Raw genomic sequence first — 19,596 nt, forward strand, 5'->3', positions numbered from 1 at the left:
ATCTGTCATAGTACTTTTTTTTTTCAAACCACATCCCCGTTAACTTTAAAATTACTGTTGTAATTTACACTTTTTGCATACAACCTTAAAATTAATATGTGATGAGTTTTCAAAGATATTAATTTTATATATAACAATATATAGTTAATACAATAATATGGTAAGTTTAATTATTAAATATAATATTTTTTTCATAATGGTAGGCAGTATTTTGCCTTATTAAGCATTTTTAAATAATAATATTAATATATACCTTCACACGCAATATTGTTTTATACTTTCTTTCAGGATTTTTTATGAATTAAATTGTTATCATAAAATATGTTATATTTGTTATAGGTACTTGTTGGAGATTTTAACAGTTTAGCTATGACAACCAAGTTATTATAACCAAAAAAATGTACTGTATGTTTTAGAATTTAAGATTAATTTTTCAATTAGTATATAACTTTTATATAGTTTCTTAAAAATTTATTTCTTGCACAAAGTAGACATTGTTATAATTAAAACTTATAAATTTCTGAACGAACAGTAAAGTGTCAAATGATTGCATTACGTCATTTTAGCAGGTTTAAATTAAAATTCCACAAAAAAAAAACGCTACACTCACAGCGCTATCACGTGTTGTGAATCATAAAGGCGTCTGAAAAATTCCCTTATGGCTTTCAATGTATCATGGTGACCATGACACCAGCTAGGTGACATAATTATGACGCTCAGTGTAGCCGCGGCAGTCGGGCTGTGTGGACGTGTAAGGACAATGGCTTCTCTCGCTGTTTTTGATTTCGATCGGACTATAGTCGACGATGATTCGGACGCTACCATCATAAACAGACTCCGTGAAAAGAAACCTCCGCCTGAATGGGAAGCAAGCAATCACGACTGGACGCCTTACATGAGCAATGTACGTGATTTTTTTTATTTATACACACATTTTAATTCCGAAAATTACCTAATTTTTTAATGCTCGAAGAAAAAAAAACCTTTCAGCTGGCAAAAAGCCAATTATGTAGAGCAAAGAGAATATATCTAAGAATATTTGTAACTTTGTAAAACATCCATTTTTATTAGTTTTTGTATACGTTTTTAATTGGAGTTTCCGTGATATTTTTTCTCATAGGCCATTACCAAAATTTAGTTGGTTCTTGTAGATCTGAGTCTACTTAATATGGTATATACCAATTCTTACAAGTAAATTTAGTAAAAAAGTCTTAAAAGTCAAGCCAACATTTTAGTTCGTCTTTATCGAAAGCAGATAAATTATCCTGAAAAACGTAGACCTACATCGAGCTCAAGGATCTCAGAGGTTCATTTTTATTTATTATGATCTAAATTCCAAAGACAGCGTCCATGTCTTTGTTTCAGTTTTTTTTTTTGCTCACGTTTCTGCATGCCAGTGTTTATAAATTCTTTTAAACTATTTTCTAATTTAAACAGTAGACTATTTAAAATTAAATTCAAGTCAACTAATTATAATTTTTTTTAAATCGTTGGTGTATTGTTTTATTAAAACAGCGGAGGTCCACTTGTATCACTTTGGGATCTTTTTAGTTTGAATGTAATAATAACGATTTACTTGTGCATAATTGTGCATATAATGTATAATACATATAAATACATATAAATGTATATTATATGTTCATTTTTAAATTGTTTATTATTAATTTATACGTTCTATTAATATATAATATTTTTCTTCGAGAATTTTTTTGGCGTCAAATATTTTTTTTCTGTTTGATCTGTTTTTTTTTAAATATTTTTTTAAATTACGAACAAGTATTATTCGCCAATTGACTTTAATAATTTCAATCACTTTGATGAGGCTGTGTGCAGAGGGCGTTAGGAAGAACTTCTGGAGTAAAATCTAGGGCTCTCACAGGAGCTTATGCTTGGAACGATACTGCTGGCTTCTCTATAGGTTTCCAAGGGTTACAAATAATAAATTCTATAGTTTCCAAATTCATTTCAATTCCAAATTGCTCACAGTAAAACGAAGGAAAATCGCTTACTTGGGACACGTTCTTCGACACCAACGATACAATCTCCTTCAACTTATCATGATGGGAAAGGTCGCTGGTAAAAGGAAGGTTGGTAGGAGAAAGAAGTCGTGGCTTTGTAACATTAGAGAGTGGACCGGAATCGCCAGCGCTGCTGAGCTATTACGCAGAACCAAACAAAAATAAGGAAGAGAGCAGGAAGCTGATAGCCAACCTCCACTAGTTGGAGAGGCACTTCAAGAAGAAGAAGCATCTTTCAATGATCTCAACTAGGTCAACTATCCACTTTGTGGGGAGACGATATACGCTGAACTTGCTTTACCTCAGTTTCCACTTCAGAACTAAAGCGCCAGCGATCATCTGTTCTGACCGCTATGTGGTCTGTTCACTGTCACTTCAATTTGCCAATGAATGTGTGGTCTTGTGAATGACTTGCAAGTAAATAGTGCCTTTAATGCAATTGTAAGATTCTTTCTACAGCCGGCAAGTCTTGAAGGTAAGGACAATACGAAATCCCAAGGATAAGTGTCGAAGTTGCGGCTTTTACAGCTTCTTCAGGACACAATGTATACAGATAACAGATACAGAGAATGTACAGTATACACCAATACCTCACTTTGCGTCGTGGTTACGTTCCAAAAAAAAACACGACGCAAATTGAAACGCCGCAAAGTGAATTAAGATTTTCTATAGCAAACCATGTAAAGATCGAAGATAGGTTCCAGGATTACTATAACTCTGCCAATAAATAAATTGGAATAATATTTACCTTTTTTGTAACCAGAAAAAACACGTAAAAATTTATATAAATCTATTATTCTTTTTTAAAAAAAACCACAACACACTACGTAATTGAAACTGAACTCTTAAAATTAGCAAAACAAAGTGAAAATAAAACTGTATTAAAATTGGGGCGATTTTTAGTTAGAAAGGTAATCCCCGAGTTTTGATGGCATGGCGCAATTAGAAACAAAAGTGTTGTCACCTTTTGGAAAAAAAAGAAAATTTTCAAAAAAAAATTAAAGACTCGAACCCAAAACAACGCAACCTCTAAAATCTTACGACGCGCAGTGAAAATTAGTACTAATTAAGCAGCGACGCAACTTCGAAAAAACATACATTTATTTAGTAATCCTATGTTGTTTTATTAATGCACTGGTATCATCAGGCAGCGTGTTCATCATCTTCAACCGCATCGTCTCTTTCCAACGAAGAGTCGGTGATCAAAGACGGACTATATTACGTCATTTAGCCAAACACAAGTAAAGCCAGGAAACTGTATGACTAAAGATTTCTATTTTGCCATGCCGTTACATCAGTTACATCATGTAATGACGTCATTGATTGTAAAATCATCTATGGATGTTTATTGTACTTTTCTTTGGACCGAACTATATTTGCTGCTCAAATAGCAGCATTTGCAGATTCAAGAATACCTGCATTGATAGTTACATACTATAATTGCAGATTCGGATTCGGGTATATCGTCCTATTTTCAACTCGTACCAAGCGTTTTGTTATTAATAATATAAATTTAATTTTGATCCCTGTTTTTGGGAACCTTTCATTTGCATGTGGGATAGAGAATATGTTACACGTGTAAATGATTTTTTCAGTTTTCATTTTTACCTTACTTTTCTTCTTTCTTGCTTCTTTCTACATCTTTTTCTTTCATTCCTAAAATATCATAGATTTGTTTTAAGTCGCTAATTACAATAGGCCGCATAGGTATAGAGCAGTGATAGATCATGGGTTCGATTTCTGGGATAAAGGTATATGTAATTCACACTTGATAGTCCAGCGGTAGAGGAATGACACTTGCGATCGTTGTACGCGGGGCTGACGCCCGGAATATAATTCTCACTATGTGTTTTAATTGTATAGGATTCTTACTGCTCACAAACAAGTTTCCAAAGGATAGACAGCAGCGTTTTCTTCATACCACAATACCACACTACGATGGCCAATCTGCCTGAAAAGCATGGCGATTATGTTACATCCATAGATATCTTTGGGCAAGGAGGCTTTGCAATGGGAGACGAATGTTTTAAAAAGGTTAAATTTTATTAGATATATTCTTTTCTCTCTCTCAAATAGTCTCTTCACATCGCCGAAGGTGTTACATAATAAATATAGGGGAGGTCTAAGATCACAGCGATATTGGTTAGTTGAAGTAACAATGGACAGACCACAACGGAGAACATGATGGACCCTGGAGACCATGTATGATGTACATCCAGAAAGATAGAAAATTAATGTTTTCAATCTGCACTATTGGAGATATATGGGGAAGAATTATGTTCAGCTGTGGACTACGGCTGTGATATTGTCGACAGCAGTCAAAAGGTAGTGGAGGGATAGAGAATGCTTCCTCAGCTACTGCAGGAAGGTGGTGATAAATGCAATAGGTACAAATAAAACAAACACTAAAATATAGAAATAAAAGAAATATAGTAGTATCAAAAATAGTGCAATAAACAGCATAATATAAGATGATAATTATAAAGAAAATACGTGTTAAATATTTGAACAATAAATGTAATGTTGCAAAATAAAATAGTAAGGAAACCTAGAATGTAGTGGTTGAGGATGAATGTATGGCTAATGGAATGAAAGAGAAAGACTGGGAAAATTGTAGAATGAAAGAAACAGTAGAAACGACAGATAAGATGATAAATGAAAGAGAAAAATGATAATAATAAAAAATATGAATAAATTACTAGAAAATAAAGTCCCTGTCCCACACGAGATAGGGGAACGAGAGGTCCCAACAGCGGGGACCATTTAAAAAAAAGGTAGTGTAACTTTATCCAATAGAAATCCACTAGTTACCCTTTTGTTTTAATTACACGTGGATTGTATGTAGTGTTTTTAAACGAAAAAAAAATTCTCCACAGTCCTGACATTGAGTTCACTTTAATCAACTTTATCAGAATCCAATCGATGTTATCGGGTTTCCTATTGATAAGGAAGATTGATCTTATAGCGCACTCGGAGCGCGTAATTAGAAAAAGTACTTACTAATTACACTAATTACAATTTACAGTGTATGTATATGATTAGACCAGGTGCGGCTCTAGCTCGTGTAGCGCCCGTGTGCAATGAAACCCTGGCGTCACCTAGACATGACCCCCCCCCCCTGCGGCTATAACTATCAACTTTGCAGTCGTAACAAGAAAGTTTTTTCATATTCTAACAAGCTATTTTATAAGTAGGTATAGCTTACAGTATGATATTAGTTACGGCCTTTTATCTTGTGACGGCAGAATAACACTCATTGTTTTTATGCCTGTAGCACATCTCTGTTGCGAAACTAAACGGCGAACCGCGATAGTTCATGTTTCTTGTGTTTTAAGTTTTTTGGACAGAGAAATAGAAGTGAAATGTATCGAATTTCAGTTCCGCTGCCGTGAAATAAGGTTTATTTCGAGTTGAAACAAAATGTTCGAAAAAGAAGCCGGCCATTGGGCGCTCGCGTTTGATAACTGCCGCCACCGCGCTGGCTGGACGCTTCTGTCATATCATTGTTGTACCATGATGGTCCAAGGCGATGCTCTTAGCTGTCTCAGGCAGCGCCGCGGCGCCCGTGTGCATTGCACATCCTGCACTATAGGTTAAGCCGCCCCTGAATTAGACCAACAGTACTTCGTTCAGACTAACAGACAATACATTAACCCTTTCGTTACCAGCTCCGAAGTTAGACGGCATCCATTTGCAGTTCCTTATATTGCATTATTATTGAATTGGTACCTCTAAGGGTGCAATCATGTTATTGAACGCGCCTTTACTCAAAAACCATTCTTCCAAAGTACAGCAATTTGGAAACTGAAATTTAAAATATAAAAAAGCAACCTTAACGAATCCTGTAACAAATTTTATTTAAGCGACCAATCACAACCACGATTTACAACCAATCACAAGTGTCGTTTGTGTGAGAGCGACGGAAGATTAATGCGACAGAGCAAGGTGTATATATATATATATATATACATTTGCGTAGGCTATTCGAAGCAATATTTTCTTTTTTAAATAATTTATTGAATATGGGAACTTTTAACAGAACTCTTATTGATCGACATCTTTTTTTTAAAATCTATTTCATTTCTAACTCTACTCTACTTCGCAATGTGTTATAGTTGTGAAGAAGAAGGAAGAAATCGTTACGTTCATAAGTCATCACCACACAGGACAATTTCTTCACCATATTATTGTCACGGTAAAACCTAAAAATATTGAACATCTATTACGCGTCATAATTGACGTGCATAATTTTTCCATTTTTAAAATATAACGTAACAATAGTTTATATAGCCCTATTAGAAATAATAGCACGTAATTAACTTTTTTTTTTTAACAAAAAGCTAATCGCGTCGTTTCAGCGCTGTTATTTCTGGTACGATCTATTTCCTTTACACCACGTTCTAATTTATACAAATTCTATTTAAAACGAAATTGGTCTAAGTCATAAACGAAGCGGGATAGAGATATAAATAGTATAAGAAGTAGTTATTTTCAAAATGATCGATTTATCCATAAACTAAAATAGATTTAAATAAAGAACGCATGATGTGTTTATAAAAAAAATCTACAGGAGTCTTACTTTGAAAATGGATGCATATTCATATATTGATATACTCATAAATTATACAGGATGATTGTTTATTGGCGTTACAACTTTAAAGGGGTGATTGTAAAACTCATTTGTTCTCTATTAATATACGGTACACCCTATCTAAGATAAATAATTTCAGAAATAATAAATAAGATAATGATGTTGTGTTATATAAGAAAAGGACCAATATTTAGCCACTTCCGCACATGCATTGCCTAATAGAGTGACTTTGGCATTAATCGGTGTAACATAACTCCTGAAGATGACCCGTGGAGGGGTGAAACACGTGTTGAGTGGTTTAACGGTGGCAGTTGTGTAATTCGCATTGTTTGCCGCATACGCATTTATCAGCGGGCTGGCGATCGGTGCACTTTGATGCACGATTACCACTGCATGTGCGGAAGTGGCTAAATATTGGTCCTTTTCTTACTAAGGATGGACTTCCGCAAGGTAACGCCTGATTCCATTAAATAGATGTTGTGTTATAGTTATGATTACTTCATATACAGTTAATTATATTTTACCATCTGATTTTGTACTGCCAGTATTTATTGGCTTGTCGCATGCTATAATAAAAAATAAAATGGTGATTAAAATTAGGTATAAAGCTTTTAAAAACTAGCTATACGTTCATCTCTTCAAAACTTTTACATGAATAAGCAATCATCCTGTATATATTTGAAACGCACTAATACATCCGTATATATATCTAACTTTTTATTATAGAAAGTTTTTTATAATAACATTTATTTAAAAAAAAATTGGCAACGACAGTATATTGAAATCGCTATCGCTTATGTATTGCGCCACACGGTAGAGGCACAAGTCAAGGTCGGTAGCGTGTATTGATTCCGGGCCAAAACGGATCCGACCGTGGCCCTGGAGCGCCGTCTAAATTGTATCGCTGCATCTACATTGAAATATATGACATATACATTATATAACATATGACATTTATATGATTAATTTATAAAATCATACAATTTATTAACTTGGGATTATTTTGTTTTAATCTAGTTTTATTTCTGTCGCACGAAATACAACGACTGACAAAACGTCACATAGGTAGTGTGGGACAGAGATAGTGCTCTACGAAGCCGAAATTAGCGGATTATCTCTTTCTAAAAGTCGATGTGCAATATTTATCGCCGAGTACTGTACTATTATATCGCCTGAACGACATTTAAAGTTTATTGTAAAGTTCCTTTTTATTATTTTATAGATTTACTAGCTGATCCCGCAAACGTTTTTTTGCAAAAAAAATTGATATTTTAATTTACAAATGAAAAATAAGGGTTGATCGTAGAGGGGTGAAAATTTATGGTTGTATGTATTCTTGTATGCTGTATCATAAAAAAATAAAAACAAAAAAATTTGTTAAAAAAATAAAAAAATTTTTTTAAGTGTGAACAACCTTTATCACTTAGGGGTATAGAAAATAGATAGTAGCCGATTCTCAGACCTACTGAATACGCATATTAAATTTGGTAAAAATCAGTCAAGCCGTTTCAGAGGAGTTCAAGTTCGAACACCGTGACACGAGAATTTTATATATTCTCGCTAGAGGAAAAAATTACCATAAATAAATATAATGACATATGACAGTCCTGTCAAAAGGCCACAGATTATATATAACTATAGTTAATTTTGTACTATATTCAACACGAGGAATACATTTATCATCATCACCACATTCATCTGAGGACTTGGATATATTCTCCTATTGTCATCAGGTATTCGAGCATGCGTACTCCGCTGGCATGCACCCGGACGACATCCTCGACAGCATCGCTTCAATGCGTCCAACTCCTGGTGTGGAGAAGTTGATATCTACTCTTGCTGCTAAGGAATGGGATGTCCTCGTTCTGACAGACGCGAATACAGTCTTCGTGAACCATTGGCTGAAGACGCATGGACTTCAGGTAAATGCCTTACAGTGCAAGACTATCTGCTGAAATCACTTTTAGCATAGCGTTAATGATGTGTTTTTACTTACTTTAAATGTAACCAAATTTAGTTCACGTCCAAATATTTCACCAGGCCGTTCGGTTGTGGAATGATTTACCGCTGAATATAAGACGTGGTATGTAAAGGATCAATATTTAGCCACTTCCGCACATGCAGTGGTAGTCGTGCAATAAAGTGCACCGCCCGCCAGCCCGCTGATAAATGCGTATGCGGCAAACAATGCGAATTACATAACTGCCACCGCTAAATCACTTAACACGTGCTTCACCCCTCCACGGGGCATCCTCAAGAGCTATGCCAGACCGATTAGTGGCACTCTGTGTGTGGCACACTTTGTTTTGTTTTGTTGCACGACTACCACTGCATGTGCGGAAGTGGCTAAATATCGATCCTTTTCTTACTTGGGATGGACTTCCGCAAAAAACGCCTGATTCCATTAAATATATAAGACGTGTTAATTCACTACCTTCTTTTCAGTCCATGGACACCCACAAGACGTAGGCCTTCCCTCAAAGATCGCTAGTCACTCTATTTAAAAAAAAAATTAGAAAAAGAAATATTTACTAGACCAGGGGTAGCCAAGCTCCTTGATAATATAACCCTACTTTTGAAATTTTTTGAGCCGCAAATAATGCTTTAAAAAGATATTACACAGCTACGTGCCGACAGTCACTCGGTGTTTAGCACAGGTCGGTCTGACATCTCCTGAGAATGCCCCGTGGAGGGGTGAAACACGTGTAGAGTGAATTAACGGCGGTAGTTGTGTTTCGCATTGTTCACCGCACGCGCATTTATCAACGGGCTGGCGGGCGGTGAATATTACACGACTACTGCTGCATAGCGGAAGTAGCTATATATTAGTCCTTTTCTTAGTTGTACTCTGTTACATTTAATGCTACAAATAATCTTTTAAAGATGGAACTCGCGAGCCGCAGGTTGGTCACCCCTGTACTAGACAATCGATACATATTTTTTTCTTTCTCTGTTTCTTTATTCTTTCTTAGACAAATGCGATTTAAGTCAGTTTGATATTTTTATTTATTATTGTATTTATAAAACATATACCGTATTTATTATAAGTATATATGCTATATACATATATGTTTGTTATATATACTTCTGTTTCTATACTATGGTTGTCTGAAATTGCCTAGTGTAAGACCGCCCATTGTACTTTTTCTGTACTTTTATACGGCTATATATATATATTAGGGGAGTCGGAAAGTAATGTCGCTTTCTTAAGTTAAATTCACACGACTGCATTTTTAACAAGTTTTTATTTCTAATCAACAATATATTCACCATCGTTATCAACAACCTTTTGCGGTCTAGTATACAAAATCAATGCCGGAGCGGTAACAAATATCTTCTGAATCTTCTTGTAATTTTCTGAGCAATTTGGAATATTTTTTTTATTAACCTTTTTTAATATACGTGTGTATAACCTAAGTATATTTCCTTTTTTAAATGTAGCTTGATAAGTTACAGGTGTAAAAGCTATAAAGTGGACGAAAGTGTAGCGCAGTTGATATCAAATAATGTATGTATAGTGCAATATATACAAAAATAAATAATAAATACCGTAATGATAATATACAGAGAAAAAGTTTTTTTTTTAATTAAGAATACTATGTGTTAAAAATCAATCGATTTTTCTGTAAAATATGTCGATAGAGACGACATTACTTTCCGGTGTACCTAATATTTTATAGCGTGTACAATATATATATATATATATATATATGTGTGTGTGTGTGTGTGTGTGTGTATATATGTCCTATTACGGAAACATTCTTTTAACAGAAACATTGATAAAATATTTCCTCAATGTACAAACTTTTTGAACTAATCGACCCAATGGAATTTTTAACATACGAAATTTATATCAAGTAGTAGTCTCTTAAATAAGATTCTGTCCCAGCTGTGGGAATATAACAATGCTAACGAACGATAATACGTTAGGGAAGTATGAACGTAAATTGTCTACGTCACGATTACGTGATATCAAGGTGAAGAACGTACCAATTATCGATGGGCTAACATTTTCCATTGAAATCACGCTTTGTTCACGTGCTGGGCATGTACTCCACACGCAAGCCCACGGTGATTGCTTCCTCTTCTGGTATAAATGATATTCGTATTTAAGGCTTCATCGGGTGTGACCTTGGCGCGCGCTCAATATAGACCTTCGCGGTAAATACACTAGAGGTATACCACAGGGACCTGAATTCTGGACCTTACTTTATATTGTTTTATGGATCCCGTTTTTGGGGACCTCTTATACTTCCCACTGTCTTGGATATACAGGGAACATTTATAGAAATAAAAAATTGTCATATTTATTTCTTTCTCCGTGTCATTCATTCATCATTTTATTCGTCACAAATTATTTCATTCATCACCTCACTTTCGTCGGCCTCCGACCAAAATACTACAGGTATTTTATATGTTATCTGAACTAAAGTTGGGTCCTTACTTTATGTTGTGTAAAGGCACCCGTTTTTGGGACCTCTTATGCTTCCCACTGTCTTGGATATACAGGGAACATTTTTACAAAATATTTTTTTCATCGTATTACATTTTTTTTTCTTAATCCTTTCACTCATCACCTCAATTTCGTCGCCTTTCAACCAGAATACTGCAGGTACTTTATATGTTATACATTGGTCTCTGTATAATGAGCGCTGTAATTGGTCAGCGTGGACCTCTATGGTAACTACGCTAGAGGTGTAACACAGGGACCTCACCTCAGGTCATTATGTTATACCGAGTTCAGAGACCACTAAACCCTGAGGTCTTTTGCTATGATTGTCAAGTGACATTTTATTTTTAGCATACAAAGCTTTACAGGGTGCATTAGTACAGAGCGCTGAAGGTGGTCAATGTAGACCTTTACATTGACTGGTGGAGGTATACCTCAGGAACTTCGACTTCGGCCATTACTTTAGATATAATACTATGTGGATTTACCGCAAAATCAAGATCCTATTTGACCCTGGGTTTGTCATAACTGATTTAGATTCGAAGGTTAGTTTCGAAGGATTGAAAATCTATAGGTGAAGCCTATGTCAAATAGGGAACGTCCTCTGAAATTGTAGACAGTTCTCTGAAAATAAATTATTAATTATTGTTACGTACTGTAGGTTCTGACTCGGTATAAAACAGCAATAGTTCACAAGGAGTCCTTTATTCACAAATCAGACGGTCACCCTATTTTCACAAAGTATACTTTCGCTTAGTCCAAACTTCACTTCCAAATCGCTTAAGTAATAAATGTCCAAATAACTTACCAAATAGTCACTTTGCATCACTGATCATAGATCTTAATCTTATAACTCGAAAAACAACACTCAACTGTCGACATGGGGAGTACACCTATTTTTACTACGGAGAAAGTTCTAGTAAGTTCGAGATAGTACTCGGTTAAAATTTTCGAGAACCGTCACAAAAATCGATAAGTAACTTCAAGGTCACTCGTGTTTACGGCACTTCTTGATCCTAGGGTTCCGTGTTTATTGTTTTAGAGGGTTCTGCAACTCGTGTTTTTTACTGACCAGAAGAAGACATCTTGTCCAGACTTGAAGATCTCCAAAATAAAAAGACGCAAAGGTTCCAGTCCGTGTATTTCTATTCCAGGATGCAGTGACTGCTGTGGTTACCAACAGAGCGTTCTGGAAGAACGAGCGCCTGTACATCGAGCCATGCATGCATCAGACCAGCTGTCCTCGATGTCCCACGAATCTGTGCAAGTCTCTGGCTCTGGCGCAATGGGGCTCCCAGCGGCGCTACGCCAACATCATATACTGCGGCGACGGCAGAAACGACTACTGTCCAGCCACCACACTTCCACCTCACGTGAGTCTTAAAACACCACCAGAAGGAGCATTTATTTGAGATGTTGTACAACAATGAACCATTTCCTTGAGGAGTATATTACCAGACCGTCTCCTTTAGAGGTAGTTCACTAATGAACCGACTCCTTTAGATGTAGTTCACAACGGCATTTGTCTGAGTAATTGTGCAACGAATCATTTCCTTAAGTAAGAGTAGATTAAAGGACTGTCTAAGAGTCTCCTTCAATAGTAATTTAATAACGAACAAGCTCCTTCAGAAGTAGTTAATGAACAAACCGCAACTAGAATTTTACTAGAGTTTTTACCGTCCCCTTCAGTGATAGTGCACTACCGAACTGTCTCAATCTGTGGTAGCTCACTAACAAACCGGCCCTTTCGTGATAGTTCACTAACGAATCGCCTTATTCGGTGGTAGTTCACTAACGAATCGTCTTATTCGGTAGTAGTTCACTAACGAATCGCCTTATTCGGCGGTAGTTCACTAACGAATTGGCTTATCCGGTGGTAATTCACTACCGAACCGTCTCTTTCTGTGGTAGTTAACTAAAAACCGGCCCATTCTGTGGTAGTTCACTAACCAACCGGCTTATTCGGTGGTAGTTCACTATCGAACGGTTTCTTTCAGTGGTCATTCACTAACCTGTCATTCTCATAATAATAGTTCACTGAGAAACCGTCTTTTTGAGCAGTAGTTGACTAACATACTGTCTCATTTAGTAGTATTTCACAAATGAACTATCCGCTTCAATAATAGTTCAATAACTAACCGTCTCTTTCAGTAGTAGTTCTAAAGAATCGCCTCTTTCAGTAAATATTGAAGTGTATTTTTCCAATTTTCAGGCAACAGTGTTCCCAAGACGTGGGTACCCATTGGACGACCTGATAAAGAAAACACTGGCCTCTCCCAACCCTCAGGTCAAAGCTAAAGTCGTGCCATGGGACGACTGCTACCGGATATCTCAGGAGGTGTTCCCTGGAGGAGCACAGTCCATCTAGCTAATTTTAAATAAAAATAGATTAATTTTTAGCATTCTAAATTTAAGAAGGTTCTAGTTGAAATATATGTTACCTGGCAACCCTCGGTTGGGAAGTACAGCACTAAAAAATGGTATTTAAAAGTAATATCATATATATATATATATATATATATATATATATTAATTTAAATAATATGATGCAGGTATTACTGCATTTACCCAACAAAATAACATACGGCGTAATTATAAAATTTCTATTTTAATTGTAAAATAGATTCAGCGAAAAGTTCTAGAACTTCTGATGTTATTTTTTTAAATAGATGCTTTCCTTTTGGCCATTCATTTACAGATACAATTAAAAATATTAATGTGTATTATTTTGCGGCTGTGTATTTTTAATTTACAGAGTTTTATTTTGTTATATTTATTACTATAGGTAAAATCAGTTTGGTGAACTGTGGTAGCCAAATATGAACCTTTAGTTTTTAGAGCTCATATAGAAGGTTAAGAAAAGAGAAACAAAATATATATTTAATATAAACTTCACTAAACACTTTTGAAAATTCAAGATATTCATATAATATATGTTGATTTAAGAAGAAACTCGAAAATTACTCTCAATGCCATTTTACAATTTCTTCACATGAAAATCAACATGATACTAATCCTGGACATGTTTTCCTGTTATATATCCTTTTATAAAATATTGTTTCTTTACATAAAGTATATATATACTTTAAAATGTTCAGTTTTATGACTACCCTACTCCGAGGGTATCCAAATATATTTTTTAAATAAATATCATTTGAGTTTTGGATGTCTGTTCTATTTTTAAATAAATAGATAATAAAAAAAATACCTTCAATACACAACAGGTTCATAGAACTTTATATAAAATTTTCACAATGTTGGTTCAAAAAAATTGAACTCCATTCCTTGTCTTTTTTATTTCAAATATCTATGAACCCCTCAATAAAACAATCATGTTTTTATGCCATTTTACAGTACAGTCACTCCTATACACATATTGGTTATAAGTATAAAGGCTTTAAATGGGTGAATAATTTCATAAATAATAAATATCATAATAAGAAAAATGTGTTTTCAAAATCAGATTGCAGATATATCATAGATAGTAAATCAAGAAGGACATTTAACACCACAATGCTATAACCTTCCAATAAAAAAAATCTATTAATGTAACATGTTTCAGATTGATCTCTTTGTAAAATATGTAAATATCGCTTTTGAGTTTGTGTTAAAAACTCACCCTCCTTTATACCTTTTACACCTATAACCAAACACCCTGTATGATGTTGTTTCATTATTTATTTATTTAATATACTTTACTGTACATGTTAGGATACATTTAAATAGTTTCACAATAATATACTAAAGATTACAATGTGTGGTCTTATCACACGTGGCAATCTCTTACAGACAACCATAGTATGGAAATGTTAGAAGTACTAATAATGGGTAGTTGACGTGTACAAAACATATATATTTACAAACAAACGCACATACATTTAATAATGTGTCATTTAGAAAGATCAAATATATTTAGCTATAATCAAGGTATTAAAACTTCAACTATTTTCATTAAAATGGCTTTAAAAAACAAGAAAAGTTAATCTATTTATTATTTTAATAACATCTCTACTACCGTTTATACTTATTAGAGAATTTATAACGTAAATACGCAAAACACAAAAGCGCAACAATGTCTTGTAGGCTATTTTCACATCCACAGTATATTTTAGATATAAACCGATAATAAAACAACGCAATTAATAACATTAACTAAAAATATAAGGTGATTATAGGAAGGAACTTAAGAAACAAAAACCTATTTAATTCTAATTTCAAGTTATTTACCAAATGTAAAGTCCACTACATATTGGCGACTCCCCATTTGAGTCTTATATTTCACTTAGGATAACAATTTTAAAAACCACTTAAGTAATTTTGCGCACATTTACACTTTACATTTATTTACGAACAGTATTACGTATTTTAACATCAAATCTAAAAATTAATTTTAGATTTCCCACCAAAACTACGAAAGTTTGACATCAAATGTCATTAAACCTTCGTTAAAGAAATGTCAACGTAGTTTATGAAACAAAAAGCACACAATTATATATAATCTGTTTGCGATTTATGTTAAGCTTTTTTTGCTATTGTTATTTAAATTAATAATTAAAATTGAATGGTTGTAATAATAAATCATAAAATGTTTGTGACTGTTTCATTTGAAATAAATCGACATGCGAATCGCTGTACTATACTATAATATTTTCGGAATATATATTCACTATCTCGAGTCTCCGTAAAAAAAGAAGGAAGTTGAGCTATTGGCGGGATTTTTGACGTGATCGGTTATAGATATAAACCTTTTTTATGGGTCAATATAAAGCTCATTTGCTGATAAAGAAAAAAAATTAGATAAGATTAATAAGTTTTATTTTTTTCTGGATTTATAACCTCAATTTTATAGCTAGGACTAAGTGTTCGTTTAAGAAAAGATTTATATTGTTAGAATATAAATTGCAGTTAATAGTAATTTACATATATCGAAATATACTAAGAAACAACCTTGACAAAATACGGTATAATATAAACTACAATTTATTTTACTATCCGTCCCTGTAGACCAGAGTTCCCCAAAATTTTTAATGTCGTAGACCCCTTGCCATGTTTTTCCGTGTTAGGTAGACCCCCTACTTACCTGATATTGATTTCCTGTAAATTTCTAACTGTAGTGAAGTTTAGTGTTAAAAACTTAAAGTAAAAACACATGTTAATTTATACATTTATCAATTGAATTTAAATTAAAACTACTCAAAATAAAATGTTGTATCTGTTATGTAAAATATACGTAACATTAAATAAAAATAAAATAAACTATAAATAAAATTACATAAGCAATAAGTCAATATTTTTAGTGAGAAGGATGAACCAAGTCAATTTTGTAAGGGTTAATCTTAAATCCCCTCGGCTAATGATGTCCAGTCTGTTTCTATTTTTCGTTAGGAGATTGGTAACAGCGCTGAACCCCCCTTTCCACTTGGTATGACGATGGAAAGGAAATTAATAATGTAAAAAAGTGTATGTGTTGAGATCCACTATCGTGGACCCTCCATTTTCATTTCATAGACCCCCAATTTTTTTTTCGCTGACGTAGACCCCTTGCAGGTTGTCATAGACCCCTAGGGGTCGATATAGACCACTTTGGGAATCACTGCTGTAGACTTATAGCTGCCAGAAATTATAGCCCATTTATTGAGTTCTTTATACAGTGCGATTGGCAATAGGTGTAAAAGAAAAACAGCTTTTTGTTCGTAAATGAACTTAACATATATAAGGAAACCAACCTTCTTATACTTTTATACTACACTAGCTTATGATGTCAGTGGATCCGTCGTTCTTTACTACGACCTCGACTTATTTATATTTATTTTGTGATATTTTACATGCATAGCCCTTCATTGCTCTTCGACCTCAAGCATATGTCCACATCTTGGATAAATAAGTCATATAACACACCAGTCGAAGATCTTCATCATTACGGTATTTATCATTAACACAATTATAAGTTATACGTGTCGAATATGTCATGGACTATACTTATTGCATTAAATTTGACATGGAAGACGAGACTTGCTCCGAATACCTGGCTGAACCTGGAAATCCTGGTGCGACTGCAACGTGGAGTTTCATCTGAAGGATGCACTAAGTGGACCCGTCGTTCTTTACTACGAGACGACTACGAACGTCAGTACGCCGGCTATTTTAATTCAACCTAAGTCCATTGATGTTTTAATATGAATAATGTTCTTCAATTACAATAGAGAATGTTCAATGGACTTCGTTTATATATACATTCGATTGTTACACAAATGATAGAGTATTCAGACACAATATCAGAGAGTGCATTTAAATATTTTGTTATTTTAAAATGCCATCGCCACGCTAGGCTACGATTTTACACACACACGCGCGCACATACACACACACACACATACAGAGATATATAGATAATTTTGTAGTACATAAATGTAACCAATTTTATTGTATACTAGCTGATCCCGCAAACGATGTTTTGCAAAAAAAAATTAAAGTTTTTAATTAACAAATGTAAGATAAGGGTTGATCGTAGAGGGATGAAAATTTAGGTTTGTATGTATTTTTGTATGCTGTATCATATTAAAATAAAAACCAAAAAAATTGTCTAAAAAATTAAAAATAAAATTTAGGGGTGGACCACCCTTATCACTTAGGGGTATGGAAAATAGATAGTAGCCGATTCTCAGACATACTAAATACGCATATAAAATTTGGTAAAAATCGGTCAAGCCGTTTCGGAGGAGTTCAAGTTCGAACACCGTGACACGAGAATTTTATATATTAGATTTACGCGCTATAGGATGGACAACTATTATACAGAAATATAAGTAATTATGTTATGCATTTACGCGTTGTTGGGGGAATGACTGTAATACATAAATGTTACCAATTTTCTTATACATTGACGCGCTATAGGAGGGACCACTGTTATATAGAAATAAAAGTAATTTATACATTTATGCGCTATAAGAGGAACAACTATTATACGGAAATAAAAGTAATTTTATTATATATTTATGCGTTGTAGGAATGACTGTAATACAGAAATGTAGCCCATTTTGTCATATATTACGCGTTATAGGAGGGGAGTAACTGTTAAGGAATGTAACTCATATAATTATATAATTAATTTAAGCTTCAGTCTTTTGATATATATTACGAATCGTTTCTACCTACCATCATCACCTGCCTCCAACAATCCCACGACGTCCTTTTAGCGACAACAAAGTTTCTTTAATTTGAAGGCAGTATCGATTTCATTGGTGCTACTACTTTGTCGAAACAGATCATCATTTCAGACGTAGGATGCCCACAGCTGGACATAGGCTTCCAATATATCCCCCAATAGAACCATTTGGAAGTGGTCTGTATCCTCCATCTCCTTCGTGAGGTTGTCTGTCCAACTAGGTGAAGATCCTATGCTCCAGCAGCTATCTCTCGCTATGTGGCCTATTCACTGTGTTTCATCAAACCGTTGGGCTGTTTATTTTTGTTCCTCATTCCTCATTCGATCTTAGAGAGATCCTTAAAAGCCTTCTCCACAATCCTTGGAGTGATTTTACCAATATGGCAAAAAAGTCATTTCAATAAACTGGAGAGGGTAAAGGTAAGAGGTAAGCAAAACAATATAAAAAATATTAAATTAATTTTAATAAATAAATACCGTCATTATATACAACATGGTCATCAGACCGACAATATTACAAAAGGTTTATATCTCAGACATAAATAATACATCACTAATTATACATAATATACAATTTGAACTGGATACATTTTAGTCTCAATCGCATACAGCCTTTGCCAAAAGCACTAGACGCTTCTAATCTACCTTTCACTGCTTCAAACTTCTGTTCATTTAGCATCTGGATTTTTAACAGAGTACAAGAACTTCTTGTTGTTTCATCATCTCTATACAAACTGTCTCTACTTCACAAATCTAAGGAAGTCAAACAAGAGAAATACATCGGTATTAAAACCTCTCTAAAAATCTGTATTTATAACTTAAAATACTTTTGGCCAAGGCTGCATAGTGCAGCAAGACTTTTAGGGACTTCCCCCAGATGTTTAAGTAGGAATACTGCATAATCCTGTTTCCCTACAAGCACAAATATGGAAGAAATTAATTTAAAACTAACATTTGGTATCATCAATATATCAAAAAAAAAGATCAATCTAATCTGAGGGTACATTAATTTAAAACTAAAACTACCCTCACTGGAGTACACGTGTACCGAACTGTGGGTAGACAAAAATCTTTCGGTTCAAGATACGTTACACCTTTAATAATAGTTTGGGACATCCTTGGAGATGTATTACAAGAAAAATAATAAAAATTTTAAAAGGAGTTTACTGTTATTTTCCGTGAATACTTGCTAAATTAAATGAAAACTTTCGAAAAGAAATGGCGGAGAGTCCACAGCCTAAACTTGCAGGTGTTTTTGAAAACTATTATTGTCGTTTTTTAAAAAGTATTTTATATTAATCGTTGTAAACTTTTTGAAGATTTCTTTAAAGGTCTAAGTATTCTGTGTACAAAAGAACTCTCCCAATTTCTA

At 34.1% G+C, this 19,596-nt stretch overlaps 1 protein-coding gene across 1 annotated transcript; it reads left to right on the forward strand.

The window, feature by feature from the left end:
* The first annotated feature begins 601 nt into the window (after nucleotides 1–601).
* Nucleotides 602–13,540, forward strand: LOC137926341 (pyridoxal phosphate phosphatase PHOSPHO2-like). The gene is made up of 4 exons (XM_068769945.1): nucleotides 602–904; nucleotides 8,343–8,531; nucleotides 12,214–12,432; nucleotides 13,272–13,540. The coding sequence occupies exons 1-4, from the start codon at nucleotides 710–712 to the stop codon at nucleotides 13,425–13,427; spliced, it is 759 nt and encodes a 252-aa protein (XP_068626046.1). The 5' UTR covers nucleotides 602–709; the 3' UTR covers nucleotides 13,428–13,540.
* Nucleotides 13,541–19,596: the final 6,056 nt, after the last annotated feature.

Source organism: Battus philenor, unplaced genomic scaffold (genome assembly GCF_028537555.1).
Source record: "Battus philenor isolate CCGP_79_NKW_IND1 unplaced genomic scaffold, ilBatPhil1.0.hap1 SCAF_29, whole genome shotgun sequence".
Taxonomy (NCBI): domain Eukaryota; kingdom Metazoa; phylum Arthropoda; class Insecta; order Lepidoptera; family Papilionidae; genus Battus; species Battus philenor.